The following is a 15,257-nucleotide window of genomic DNA, read 5'->3' on the forward strand; positions in this document are numbered from 1 at the left end:
AAGTAAAAGCAAAGAAAGTATCTCTCTGGCCTGAAAAGTTTCTTCTTCAAAGCTATTATTTGACTTCCTATGATGGCAACTGATCATGCACCTGCACCTCCTCCTAGTCAAAGCCCTATGCATATTCTATGTCTCATAACTATTGGGTTCTGGGTGAGGAGCCACCAGAAAACCTTCCTGATGAGCTGACAGCTATAAACTGACATGGACACACACATTTCTATAGCAGCCAAGAAGAGCCTCTAACTAAAGATAGCCATTCCATGGATATGGTACAGAACAGGGTTCCATCTATAAATCATTCATTCATTCAAACAACAAATATTTACTGAGGATCTGCTAGGCCCCAGACAAAGTGCTGAATTTGCCCATCACCAGACTAGCACTGGGCAAACTAAACACAGCCTCTGCCCTCCATGACTTCCATCGTAGTTGAAGAAAGAAAGTTATGAATTAGTGATTTTCAATATGAGTTGAAATAAGTAGTGAATTGTATGGACATATCTTTACTGTTGCTTGACTCACAGAGCAGGGAGGAAAACAAGCAACATCCATATTTTATAGGGATTGATGATCTCAAACAGACAACACCAATTGGAACTGTGGCTGAATCAAATTAGCATTATACTCATGAATGAAGCTGTCATTAATGCATCAATGAGTAGTACAAATATGTGTCATATATGTATTGTGTGTTGAACACTGTGCTAGCAGTGAGGACATGTGAACAATGAGTCCCCATCCTGAAGGTGCTCAACAGGCCAGAAACTACTCATGTATAAGGCAACCAGTGCTGAGCAGCCAAGAGCCAGGATGTAGGAACTAAAGAAGGGCCCTAGGAGCTCAAGGAATGAGTCAGTTTCTGTTTTCACACTGCCACCTACCTATTCCTTCTCAGCTCCTCACATAGCCCTGTCACACAGCCAGGGACATAAGATGACCAGCTTGACCAGGAGGCTTTTGAGGCCATAGGACCAGCATGTGTGTAGGCATCTGTATGGACCTCTTTTTACAGGTTTTTACCCATGGATATTGCTTTTAAAAAATTTTGTCCACAAAAATGATTATTCTTCAGTTTTATCAGTAATACTCATTTCCTTCTTAAGTCTTCTATGTGTTTGCTAAACAATGTCTTTATGCTCAATTCATATAATTTTAATCACCAGTAAAGAAACTATGTATACAGTGATATATCAAAGGCAAAATTTTGATACCCTTAGAGATGGCATCAGAATACTGTAAGTACTTTTAAATATATATATATATTTAATTATGCTATTACAGTTGTCCCAATTTTTCTCCCCTCCTCCCCAACTCAGTCCCCCATTACCTCTAGCAACTGCCCTTTAATTTATGTCCATGTCATGCATATAAGTTCTTTGGCTACTACAATTCCTATACTGTTCTTAACATCCCTCTGTCTATTTTGTACCTACCAATTAGTGTTTTTTTCTCTATCTCTTTTTTCAATTGTTGTTCAAGTACAGTTGTCTTCATTCCCCCCCACCACTCACCCCCACCCCAGCCATCCCCACCTTTCACCTTTCATGCTACTTCTCTTTGGCTTAGTCCATCTGTTCTTTATACATGTTCCTTGACAACCCATCACCTTTCCCCCCATTATTCCCTCCCACATCCCCTCTGGTTACTGTCAGTTTGTTCTTATTTTCAATGTCTCTGGTTATATTTTGCTTGCTTATTTGTTTTGTAGATTAGGTTCCACTTATAGGTGTGATCACATGGTATTTGTCTTTTACCACCTGGCTTATTTCACTTAGCATAGCTCTCCAGTTCCATCCATGCTGTTATGAAGGGTAGGAGCTTCTTCTTTCTTTCTGCTGTGTAATATTCCATTGTATAAATGTACCACAGTTTTTTGATCCACTCATTTACTAATGGACACTTAAGGTTGCTTCCAGTAATTGGCCATTGTAAATTGTGCTGCTATGAACATTGGGGTGCATAGGTTCTTTTGAATTGCTGTTTCAGAATTCTTAGTATAATCCCAACAGTGGAATTGCCAGGTCAAAAGGCAGTTCCATTTTGCCTGTGAGTTTTCTGAGGAAATCCCATACCATTTTCCACAGCAGCTGTACCAGTCTACATTCCCACCAACAGTGTACTAGGGTTTCCCTTTGCTCTATGACCTCACCAGCACTTGTTTGTTGATTTGGTTACGATGGCCATTCTGACCAGTGTGAAAAGTTATCTCAGTGTGGTTTTAATTTGCATCTCTCTAATAGCGAGTGATGCTGAGCATCCTTTCATATATCTCTGGACCCTTTGTATGTCTTCCTTGGAGAAGTGTCTGTTCAGGTCTTTTGCCTGATTTTTAATTGGGTTGCTTGTCTTTCTGGAGTGGAGTTGTGTGAATTCTTTATATATTTTGGAGATCAAACCCTTGTCCAAGTAATCATTTTAAAAAATCAAATATATTTTCCCATACAGTTGGTTCCCTTTTCATTTTGCTGATATTTTCTTTAGCCATATAGAAGCTTTTTATTTTAATGAAGTCCCATTTGTTTATTCTTTGCTTTGTGTCCCTTGCTCGAGAGCAGGGGTGTCAAATTCATTTTCACTGGTGGCTATGTCAGCCTCAAGGTTGCCTTCAAAGGGCTGAATATAATTTTAGGATTGTATACATGTAACTACTGCTTAATTAGGAGGAAGGAGCTCAACACTGCCACCAGGTAGAAACAAGGTGCTGGGCTGGATAAAACAAGGTGGAGGACCAGATTCAGCCCCTGGGTTTTGTGTTTGCCACCTGTGCTCTAGGGAATATATCAGTGAAAGTATTGCCTCATGGAATATCTGAGATTTTCCTCCCTATGTTCTCTAGGACTTTTATGGTGTTGTGACTCATATTTAAGTTTTTTATCCATCTTGAGTTTATTGTTGTATATGGTGTAAGTTGGTGGTCCAGTTTCATTTTTTGCGTATAGCTGTTCAGATCTCCCAACACCATTTGTTTAAAAAGCTATTGTTACTTTATTTTGTGCTTCTGCCCCCTTTGTCAAATATTAATTGACCATAGAGGCTTCAATTTATTTCTGGGCTCCCTATTCTGTTCCATTGATTTATGTGTCTGTTATTATGCCAGTACCAGACTGTTTTGATTACTGTGGACTTGGAATACAGTTTGATATCAGGTAAGATGATCCCTCCTACTTTGTTCTTCTTTCTCAAAATTGCTAGCCTATTTGGGGTCATTTATGGTTCCATATAAATCTTTGAAATGTTTCTTCTTTATCTGTGAAATATGTCTTTCCTATTTTTTTCAAGTAAGACATTAATTAATAACCATGAAAACTATGAGTTAGGGTAAAAATATGAGACACTTTATATGGATGGCAGTGATTCTATAAATTGCTTTGCATATTAGGACATTTTGTTGATGTTAATTCTTCCAGTACATGAACACAGTACATGCTTCCATTTGTTTGGTCTTTCTTAATTTCTTTCTTCAGTGCTGTGTAGTTTTCTGAGTACAGGTCTTTTACCATCTTGGTTAGGTTTATTCCTATGTACTTTATTTTTCTTATTGTTGTTGTAAATGGGATTTTTTTCTTGATTTCTGTTTCTGATATTTAATTGTTGATATCCAAAAATGCCTTTGATTTCTGACATTGACTTAGTATCCTGTTGTTTTGCCAAATTCACTTATTACTTTCAGTAGTTTTTTGGTGGAGTCTATGGGATCTTCAATATACACTATCATGTCATCTGCAAACAATAACAGTTTTGCTTCCTCCTTGCCAATTCAGATGCCTTTATTTCTTAATTTGTCTGATTGCAGTGGCTAGGACTTCCAATACTATGTTGAATAGAAGTGGTGAAAGTGGACATCCTTGTCTTGTTCCTGAGCTTAGTGGGAAAGCTTTTAGTTTTTGCCCATTGAATATGATGTTGGCTGTAGGTCCCCCATATGGCCTTTATTAGGTTAAGGAATGCTCCCTCTATTCCCACTTTGCTGAGTGTTTTCCTTATAAATGGGTGCTGTACCTTATCAAATGCTTTTTTCTACATCTATTGATATGATCATGTGATTTTTGTCTTTCCTTTTGTTTATGTGATATATTACATTCATTGATTTGCAAATGTTGTACCATCCTTGCATCCCTGGGATGAGTCCCACTTCGTCACGCTGTATGATCTTTTTAATGTGTTGCTGGATGTGGTTTGCCAGTATTTTTTTTTTGAGGATTTTAGTATCTATGTTCATCAGTGATATTGGCCTGAAGCTTTCTTTCTTTGTTGTGTCTTTATCTGGTTTTGGGATTAGGACGATGCTGGCTTCATGAAAAGAGTTTGGGAGTCTTCCATCTTTTTTGAGTTTTTGGAATAGTCTGTGAAGGATAGGGGTTAGCTCTTCCTTAAAAGCTTTGTAGAATTCTCTCGAAAGCATCTGGCCCAGGGCCTTTGTGTGTTGGGAGTTTTTTTATTACTGCTTCGATTACGTCAGCTGTTATTGTTCTGCTCAGGCTTTCTGCTTCTTCTTCATTGAGTTTTGGAAAATTGTATTTTTCTAAAAATTTGTCCATTTCACCTTGGTTTTCAAACTTCTTGGCATACTGTTCTTTGTAGCAATTTCTTACAATCCTTTGTATTTCTGTGGTACCAGATGTAATCTCTCCTCTTTCATTTCTGATTGTGTTTATTTGGGTCCTGTCTCTTTTTTTCTTAAAGAGCCTGCTTAAAGGCTTGTCAATTTTCTTTATCTTATCAAAGAACCACCTCCTGGATTCACTGATCTTTAGAATTGTGCTTTTAGAGTCTATGTGATTTAATTATGCTCTGATCTTGGTTATTTCCTTCCTTCTCCTTCTCTGGACTGTCTTTGTTGTTGTACCTCAAGTTATTTTATATATAGGGTTAGGCTGTTTATTTGAAATGTTTCTATCTTTTTTAGGTAGACCTGTATTGCTATGAACTACCCTCTCAGGACTGCCTTGGCTGTGTCCCATAACTTTTGGGTTATTGTGAGTTCATTTTCATCTGTTTCCAGAAACCTTTTAATTTCTTCCTTGTTCTCATTCTTGACCCATTCATTGTTTAATATCATGCTATTCAATCTCCACAAGCTTGAGTGTTTTTGAGATTTTTCCTTGAGGTTGGTTTCTAGTTTCAGGTCCTTGTGGTCCAAGAAAATGCTTGATATAATTCCAGTTTTCTTGAATTTGTTGAGGCTTGTTTTGTGTCCTACCATGTGGTCTATCTTTGAAAATGTTCCTAGAGCATTTGAAAAGAATGCGTATTTTGCATTTTGCTTCTCTTGGGATGAAAGGAGATTATATATATGTGCATACATATACATACATACATACATACATACATACATACATACATTTAGGACATTGTTCAATACCACAATGTTCTTGTTGATATTGATATTTTGTTTGGAAGATCTATCTATTTTTGAGAGTGGAGTGTTAAAAGTCCCCTAGTATAAGTGTGTTGCTGTCTATATCTTCCTTGAAGTTCCCCAAGATTTTCCTTATACATTGGGTCCTCCTATGTTGGGTGCATATATCTTTATATATTCTCAATGGATTCTTCCCTTGAGTATTATGAAGTGACCTTCTGGATCTCTTTTTGTGGCCCTTGTTTTGAAGTCTATTTTTTCTAATATAAGTATTGCTACCCTGGCTTTTTTTGTCTGTCCTTTTGCTTGGAATATTTTTTTCCAACCCTTCACTTTTAGTCTCTGTAGGTCTTTTGTTCTAAGGTGAGTCTCTTGTAGGCAGCATCTGTGTGGGTGATGTTTTCTTATCCATTCAGCTACTCTATATCTTTAGATTGGAGCATTTAACACATTTAAGGTTATTATTGATAGGTACTTATTCATTGCTATTTTGCTCCCTTCGTACCTATATTCCTCTCTGTGTCGCTCTCTTTTTCTTTTTTCTTTTACTCTTCTTAAAGCAGTCCCTTTAGCATATCTTGCACTGCTGGTTTAGTAGAGGTGTATTCTTTCAGCCTTCTTTTTTCTGGAAAATTCCTTATTTCACCTTCCATTTTTATTGACAGTCTTGCTGGATAAAGTAGTCTTGTTTGCAAGCCTTTGCTTCTTATTACTTGGAATATTTCTTGGCATTTGCTTCTGGCTTGTACTGTTTTCATTGAGACCTCAGTTGCTAGCTTTATCAGGGCTCCCTTGTATGTTACTTCCTGTTTCTCCCTTTCTGCCTTCATGATTCTGTCTTTGTCTTGGAATTTTGCCATTTTAATTATGATTTTCTTGGAGTGGGCCTCTTTGAGCTTCTCTTCATTGGGACCTTCTGTGCCTCCTGGATTTGTGTGACTTTTTCTCTCATCAAATTAGGGAAATTTTCCATCATTACTTTTTCAAACAGGTTTTCTATCCCTGCTATTTTTCCCTATTATTCAGATATTATTGCATTCCATGTTGTCCTGCAGTTCTCTTAACCCTTCTTTATTCTTTTTTAGTCTTTTTTTTCCTTTTCTTGCTCTTTCTGGGAGTTTTTTTCCTTTCTTTTCCTCCTTCTCACTGATTCAATCCTTTGCTTTATCTAGCCTGTTTTTGATTCCTTCTAATGTGCTCCTCAATTCAGAAATTGTATTCTTCATTTCTTCTTGGCTCTTGATAGTTTCTATGTCCTTTTTCATTTTGCTGTAGTTTGCAGTAAGTTCCTCATAGTTTCCCTGTAGTTTGTGGTAATTCTCGTGAGCTCATTGAGCTTCCTTATAACCATTATTTTGAACTCAGTGTCTGATAGTTGACTTGCCTCTATTTCATTTAGCAGTCCTTCTGGGGATTCCTCCTTTCCTTTAATTTGGGTTTTGTTGTTGTTGTTGTTGTTGTTGTTTGGTCTTCCTATTGTTTGTGAGACTCTTCTTTTTTGTCTCTGTTTCTTAAATTGATCTGTATTGACTCCCTGTGTTTGCAGTGTGAAATTCTATGGTAGGAGACCTGTGAGATTCAATGGTATAGTCTCCTTGATCTTCTGAACTTGATGCTGTTGGGATGCCCTTTATGCTATTTTTGTTGGCTCTCTGGATATATTTGTTTTTTGACTATCATTGGGTCACTCTTTGGTAGGTTATTCCCTCTAACTGGTTGACTGAAGGTCACTCTGCCCACTACATCTTATACACTGTTGTGTGGGTGCAGTCAGCGAGTGCTGAAGCTGATTCTTCTGTCTGTCCAAGGCTTCTCTCTCACTATTGTTCAGTTGTTTGTTCTGGGTGATTTCTCCACAATTTAGTTGTAATTTCATATTGGTCCTGGGAGGAGATAAGTGTGGCACTCCTCTGCCATCTTGCCTCTTAAGACTGCCATAAATCCTTGACTTAGTGACCAGACACAGGAATACTTAAGGAGTAAGATTCTGAATGCATTCCTAAAGTAAAGAATCTCTCTGAAATATTTTAACCAATCTTCATAGCTTAAAAACTAAAAATTTCATCAAGGAGATATTTCTAGCATCTATTATGTTAATGAACTACTAATTTCACCAATAAAAATCTCTGCAGAAATCTTAATTAGCAGCATTTTGTGTGAATCAAAAAAATGGATGCTAACTGTGGCAATTGTCATTATCTCTAGAGTGTGGCCTTTTCAATAAAATGTCAGATGATTGCATCAAAATGTGAATTCCTGATTAGGGAATTGACAGCCCATAGAGTTTAGGTTAAAAATGTACACATTACATCACATTCTCTGCACTAAAGTAGTTTAAAGAAAAATATAGTCATTATCATGCTATCTTCATGAAGATCTCACCCATTGTGAACCAAGTATAAATAATTTGGGGGGCAAAGGAGCATAAGATACGCTTTCTAATGAGGATGCTCCATCCGGGGTGATAAAATTTGCATTGTTGTTTTCTATTTTAGCATTTCAGAGCCTCTGGGGCTTTGTGGACATATTTACAGTCATGCTAGGTTTTGAGAAACAGAGGTAGGGAACCAGGGCACCCCAGAAAATTGAAGTGGACAACACTCAAATATCAGCCTTAACTGTCTTTCCCAGAAACATTGAGAATTTTTCTAACCCTGGGACCTGGGAACTGTTACAATTATTCTCTCTTCTTAATCAACCTGATTCCCAACTTGGTTCAGGCCTTGATTTTATCCTACTACTCTGCCCTGAAATTTACTCCATACATCTGCTCTTCCCCTCTGTATGTAAAATGCATCCATACCATCCCCCCTTTGTCCAGCACTTAAAACTCACAAATAAGGGCCCAAACAAACTCAGAGCAAATGCCTTTCATTTGAAAGTGGGTACAAAATCCTCCTTCAGCTGGAATCCTTTAGCATGCCATGTTTCTGGAAACAAGTGGAAGGGCAAAACTTCCTCTAAGCATAGGGAGCAGATGCTGAAGAAATGTGTCACATAGTTTTCCAAAGGCACGTTTCCTGCTGGATGACAGAATTTAGAGGGATAGCCATTACCAACCATGGGGGTGTGGCTGTTCAAATTAAGGAAATTTTTTAGATTAAATTACACCCTTAGTGGAGGGTGTAATGGTCTTACTAATGCTCTCACAATGGCCTCACTAATGCTTGGGGAAAGAATTATATGCAGTCCATAAAGCCTAACATTTTTAAACCCAATTTTGTGCAATATTCTAAAGGTTAATTCAAGATCTTTTTTCCAAATGGGCAGTTAAATACAACTAGTGGAAGGAAGGCATCTGTGGACTGATTGGGAGTTTATCAATCTGTAAGAGTTCATTCATTTTAATTAGCATAACACTAATGTTGCACTAACACTTTAGTGAAGGAAAGTAATTACTCATACATCCACTGTAGTAGATGAAAAGATTAGAATTCATTTTCCAGAAATGATTAGCATTTTGCCAATTAAAAGAATTCTTTCTCCGTGCCAGCTGCTCTGTGACTTCACTCACCCAAAATATATTTAAATGAAATATATTTTCCATCAGAAGATGGAACAAAAAGAAGCGAAGAGTAAGGCTGTTTTTATTCTCAGTGCCTTCTTGGGACATAGCAAGTGCATGGTTTTCCATGAATTTATAACGTCTCACTCTATTTGCATAGTCATTCACTTCTGTCACTTTAGATTACACCCCTAGATGCTTTTTTTACCCTGCAGCAATTAAAAATGAAAAGGTCAGTAGAAGATGAGGCCAAAAGGAAGCAATGGGAGAGTCTAAGTGCAATGACCATTGCTAAGGTCCAATAGTTAGATTAGTGTGGGGACTTGGTGGCTGGCCCCATCCTGAGCACCAGCTTAGAACAGACTCTGTTGGTCCTGCCCACAGCTGCTCCCTAAAGCATGAGGTTCTATCTCTTGGGCCCTCCCACCAACTTCCACTAAGGACTGGGTGCCACCTTAGTGCCTTGGCTTAGCTCACAAGTCTTGGGCACTGTGTGTTACTGTTCTCCAGCACCATGGCCCACCTCTTTTCCATCCCTACCAAGCTCTCCATCTACCAGGCACTTGGAACTTATTATTTCTTAACTGTACCATGTTCTTTTACACCTAGCTCTTTATAACCTGCTATTCATCTTGTTGGTAAATCTTTTGCCTATTCTGTTAGAGCATTCACCCATCATGCTTTGCCCAGTGTAAATGTTACTTTGCACTGACTAGAATAGCTATCTCCCCCATTTGTACTGTCAGAGCCCTTACTGTATCCTGCATTTTTGCATTCTATTATATTATATATAATTGCAGTGAGCTACCAAGTCATGAACAAGGATCTTACTCTGCTCAGCATTCTCAGCCCCTTGTACATGGTAGGTGGAACACATATGTTTGTCAAAGACTTAATAAATTGTAGACATAGATCTACCCTTCCCACACCAATTAGCCATGTCAAATCTCAGCCTAGGAGGACCAGTATGGTCAGTTCAGCAAACATCACAGAGGAAGGAATAGAGACAGTTGCATACAGGTGGGCTTTCCCTCTTCACCTGTGTGCCTCACCTAGTACCCCTTCCAAAGGGAACTGACCCTTGCTGAGTCAATCCTGGGCTAATTGGGTTTAGCTAATGGGAGACCCTGGCAAGAGTTTGGAGGCAAGGAAGAAAGGGAGATCAAGGCATTTCTTCCAGACTCTCCCTTGGCTTTGATTTCACACCGCTGATATTAGCTACACAGAACAAGGTGGAGAAGATAAAAAAAAAAAAGATGTGGAAAAGGGCATGTTGAAAATAACTTGCCCAGAGACTGCTTCTGAGATGGGAATTTCAGAATGTTTGTCATCATAGTCAGCTTTGTGACAGGAGGCCCCAAGTAAAGTGCAATGTTGGGGTCTCCAGACCCTCACGGTGGCCTGTGTTCAGCCCAGACTAAGATTACCACCCAGGTGCAAAAGTCAGCTGACCAGGATAGACACAAGTAGGCATGGACTGGGGCAGAAGCCTGCAAAGTCTTTACCCAAAAGCACATCTAAGTGGAAATGCCATCTTGATATAATACTTGATGTGTTTTTAAAGCTTTTTGTCAGGAATTGTTGCATTGTATTCCCTAATAATCCTTTGAGATAAATATTTTGCTGATGGGGAAACTGACTTAATCATACTGCTGGACAAGTAAAGTGTGAAACACACCAGAGTCTGCTGACATCCAGGCTGTGATCTTTCCGGTCTATGATATATGTCACCTTTAACTGCTCTGGGCTCCATTCCCAGGTACACCTCTTATAATCTGTGCTTGGTCAAGTGACTCAACTTCTCTCTTCAGTTCCTTCATCAATAAAGCAAACACAGTGTATTCCTTTTGTGATTGTTATAAAGACTAAGTAAGAGAGAGGGGCTTTCAGAGGCCGGGAGAGGGAACAATGTTTAGAACTTTTCATGAGAAGCCAAGACCAGATCCTCTTGAGCTCAGCAGAAGAGATTGACCTTCTACAGAACCTGAAACTGGTGGAAGTACCTGGGAGGAGGCCCTCACACCTGGCTGATTGAGTGTGAGAGCCCTGGGCTTGTACAATCCCAATGAATAAGAGGAACTCCCCCACCCCACCCTCACTCATTGACTAAATGATACATACCACCAGCAGGCAGGTGGGAACTAAGCCAGATTCTTTATCTTATTATATTTCTCTTACAGTTTGCATTCAACACTATTTTGGATTAGTTTCAGGTGTACAACACATAAAATAGACATTCATATAGGTCAATGATTTTCAACTGGTGTGCCACAAGAATTTTTAAAGTGTGCAATACCTGACTACTCAGTCAGGTGCACTGACTTCTTTTCCTTTACATTGCCAAATGAAAAAATGATGACAGCCAACACATTAGGCACCTGATGTAAATAAATCAAAATTATAACTATTTTTGTCAGATTGGCAAAAATATATTTTTAGTAATTTTAGTAATTAGTAATTACATAGAATTTTAGTAATTAAAGTGCTCACCTGGCTCTATAGATAGTTATTATGATATTGTTAACTATATTTCCTATGGTTTACCTTACATCCCCACATCTATTTTGTAACCATTTAGAAGTACCATTTAGTACTTCTTAATCCCATCACCTTATTTTTCCCTGCCTCCCTCTGTATCTATAAGTCTGCTTCAATTTTGTTTGCTTATTTTGTTCTTCAGATTCCTTGTAAGTGATATGGTATTTGTCTTCCTCAGTCTGGCAGAACTAAGCTAGATTTAATTTTATTTCTTCTAAGAAGGATATTTGTCTTTTCTGTGGAAAATTAAATGAAATAATTATGCAAAAAATGCCCACTTTCCACAGTGCCTAACACTTAGTAGATGCTGCGTGGTAGTGCAGCATCCCTTCCCTGTATTTAACACTAACAGGTAAGTGTTAGCAGGATTCTCAGGCACAGCATGTTCCTTCATGGTCCTGATGAGTGTGCAGGTTGGGTGACAGCAGACCATCCAGCAGCTGCGATCCAGAGAGCAGAACCAACATTGGCTCCACTTGCCTACAGGTCACCTCCACCACCAGGGTGACTTCCCAACACACTGGGTGTGTATTTGTGCCTGTCTGTTGCATGCACTGATGAGAAGGAAGCTAGCCAGGCCTCAGCTGTTAGCCACATTCTGAGCCCAGGGAGATAGAAACTCTGGCAGCAAGTCAGGGTGAGTGTGAAAGAAACGCCTCACCTGACTCTTGTGGATAGAGGACCCTTGTAAAAACCACAATTAATTATGTGTATACTAGTGTCTGTACTTCTCACACCAAGCAATGTGATGTTTATTTTGTTCATGGCTGTACTCCTAGCACCTGCAGGTTCTGTGTTGGGAACCGCCCTGACTGGTATCAGAGGCTGAAACCCCCGCCTAGCTAAGGCTAAGGGAACACCCTTGGAACTGTAAGCCAGCAAGGAGACAAAAGCTTATCTTCCTGGCAGGAATGCTGCTTCTGCTGCTTTATTCATAACTGAACCCCAAAAAGCTTGATCGGTTAGCCAAAGACAGGTAAGATTCCCCACGGGGGGAACGACCTAAGACAGGCACGATCACTTTGGGAGGCCCCCCAAAAGAAGGACTTGGGGGGCTGCAGCAAAAGGGGGTGATGGACCCTCACTCCTCGGCTTTGACATAGCCTGAGTTCTCAGCGTCTGGGAAAAAATCTCCTTATCTCTCAGTGGCCTTAGTTCCCTTGCTCCACCTAAGCCTGAAACAATGACAGGGTGGTGCAGCTCTGTACTGAGAAGCGCAGATTCCCCAGGGTGATCAGGCCTAAGAAAGAATATGTAAATTACTGTGAAACCTTCTTTGTTTAGAATGCTCTCAGTTGAATGAGAAGGGTCTTAGGAGGAAGTTATTTTGTTCCTCAGTCTTACAGCTCTTTGACCCCGACTCAATAGACTGGCAGAGTTCTTTGTTTTCTATAGTTCCTTACTTCCCCCTAATGAGTACTGTACTTTACCTGAATTATTATGCAAAATGAGCCTAATAAAAGCAGGTATGGACAGTAAATCAGCGCGCTCCCCACTGGGGGGAGTGGCCATTTCGTCCCTACTTCCCCACAGAAACTAGTTTGTCTCTGTGCATGCGTGTTTTTTCTTGCGTGTTTATCGTCGAGCCATCCACAGCGTTCTGTGGTCACTGCTGGCCGGTGACCCACGCACAACAGTTCTGGCCATAGAAGGTGCTCAATAAATGTTTAGTGATGCTTGTTCACAAGGTGTCATCACAGCTCCTAGTGTTTTTGAGGGCATTTGTGGAGACACTGCTATGTGGAAAAAAAGACAGGAGAGTCTCTGGGTGAGGGCTGCCTGGGGGTGAGATCCTGGGAAGCTGCTTCAGAGCAGTGAGCCTGGAACAGAGCAGAAGTGTGCCTAGTGGGCAATGTCCCAGGAGTCCCAGGTGAGGCTTCCTCTCTGGGAACCTTGGCCCAATAGTATATAACCAGCTCTGTGTTCCACCAGTTTCCTTAGAATCCATGAGAAGAACAACTAAAATAGCACAACCCCTGGAAGAAATGGAAGAACAAATGTGCACTTATTAAAATTTTGTTTTAAAAATAATGATAGCAATGATAAAATGGGGGTGGGGAATAATTCATTGACCTCCAGTGCTTGCACATAAATATCAACAGTATCAAAAAAAATTTTAGTTCTTTGCAACTAATGACCATCACACTGCATGTTCAGGGGGAAATTGGCCCTTTGCTTGAGTATCTTATTAAAGAATCAAAAAGGCACAAATATTACATTTTCTTGGACTGAGTTTTCAGAACCTCAACCACCTAAAGCATTCATTGTATCCCTTATTTTTCTTTTTAGACTTTAAAAAAAAATTCCATTATATTTGGAAAATCTCTTCTTCTAAAAGGAATCATTTGAAGGAGCTCCTGTTTTTAATTGGGTAGATTTAGGTTCTATACTGAAATGAAATGACATAGAAAGGACTTGCAATTATTCAGCATCTAAATTTGGCAAAGCATTCTAAACAATTTTGTCTCAAAAATATTTGTCAAAACAGATAATAACAAATGTTGGCAAGGATGTGCAGAAATTGGAACCCTCTTACATGGCTAATGGGAGAGTAAAATGGTGCTGCCATTTTGGAAAACAGTCCTGCAGTTCTCATTTATTAAGAAATAAAGATTTCTCTACTTGCCCTGGAGACTCTGCTTTTAACACTTTGAACACCAAGGGAGTCTCAGCCAGGCTGAGAGACTGACCTCACTCCTACTAACATTCTTCTCTTTGTCCTACAGTATGTGTCCAGCTGTCATGTGGTCACTCACAGTGCACCAGAGCAAGGCAGCTACACCCATCACCACCTCAGCCAGCACCACTGCCACCACGGCTCCCACAACCATCTCCTCCACCACGCCCACCCTCACCTCCTCCACCACAAGGAGGCAGAACTACATGCCACCCAGGTGACACCCTGCATGTGCCCCTTGTTTTCCTGCCAATGGGAAGGCCGCCTGGAGGTGGTGGTGCCCCACCTGCGGCAGATGCACAGAGTTGATATCCTTCAGGGAGCTGAGATAGTCTTTCTGGCCATGGACATGCACCTCCCTGCCCCGGCTGACTGGACCATCATGCACTCCTGCCTTGGTCACCACTTTCTGCTGGTGCTTAGGAAACAGGAGAAATATGAAGGGCACCCCCAGTTCTTTGCCACCATGATGCTGATTGGGACCCCCACCCAGGCTAACTGTTTCACCTACTGCCTGGAGCTCAACAGAAACCATCGGCGTCTTAAATGGGAGGCCACTCCCCGGTCAGTCCTTGAGTGTGTGGACTCAGTGATCACTGATGGGGACTGCCTCATCCTTAACACCTCACTAGCCCAGCTTTTCTCTGACAATGGCAACCTTGCCATAGGAATCACTATCACTATGACAGAGGTTTGCTCCTCAGAAGCCAAGACGTGAAGCAAGAGGCCACCAGAGGTTCATACACAGCCACCACTCCTTCAAGAAACTCTGCCTGTGCCCCTCAGATCTCCAGATCCCAGGACTCCAGACTCCTTTTTATTCTTCTCCTCCTTTCCCTCCCTTCTTTCCTTTCTTTCTTTTTTTTTTTTTGTTGTTGTTTCAGGTACTTAATGATATCTAGTATTTGTCTGCACTGAGCATTATATTATATAAACATTCTGTGATTAAAGATCTTAATTAATGTTTGACCTGACTAGTTGAAACAATTTTATAGACATTTTTAATCAGATTCAGTAAAAATGGTTATTACTCATCACCCCCAATTCCCTTCTCCCCAGCTTCCAAAATGAGCAAAAGCCACCAAGACCACGACGAAGCAGGCTGTTGAAAAGAGACTTGGAATCCAAACCATTTCTTCCTTCTCCTTCTGGTCCATTTCAAGGCAAACTAACTG

General features: G+C 40.1%; 1 protein-coding gene across 1 annotated transcript in view; it reads left to right on the plus strand.

The window, feature by feature from the left end:
• Positions 1 to 14,995, plus strand: part of SIAH3 (siah E3 ubiquitin protein ligase family member 3) — a 93,775-nt gene extending 78,780 nt beyond the window's left edge. The window contains exon 2 of the mRNA XM_045839243.1: positions 14,132 to 14,995. Coding sequence (XP_045695199.1) covers positions 14,132 to 14,800 — 669 coding nt within the window. The 3' untranslated portion in view covers positions 14,801 to 14,995. The remainder of the gene's footprint in view (positions 1 to 14,131) is intronic.
• The last annotated feature ends 262 nt before the right edge of the window (positions 14,996 to 15,257 follow it).

Source organism: Phyllostomus hastatus, unplaced genomic scaffold (genome assembly GCF_019186645.2).
Source record: "Phyllostomus hastatus isolate PE091 unplaced genomic scaffold, TTU_PhHast_1.1 phas_contig_29, whole genome shotgun sequence".
Taxonomy (NCBI): Eukaryota; Metazoa; Chordata; class Mammalia; order Chiroptera; family Phyllostomidae; genus Phyllostomus; species Phyllostomus hastatus.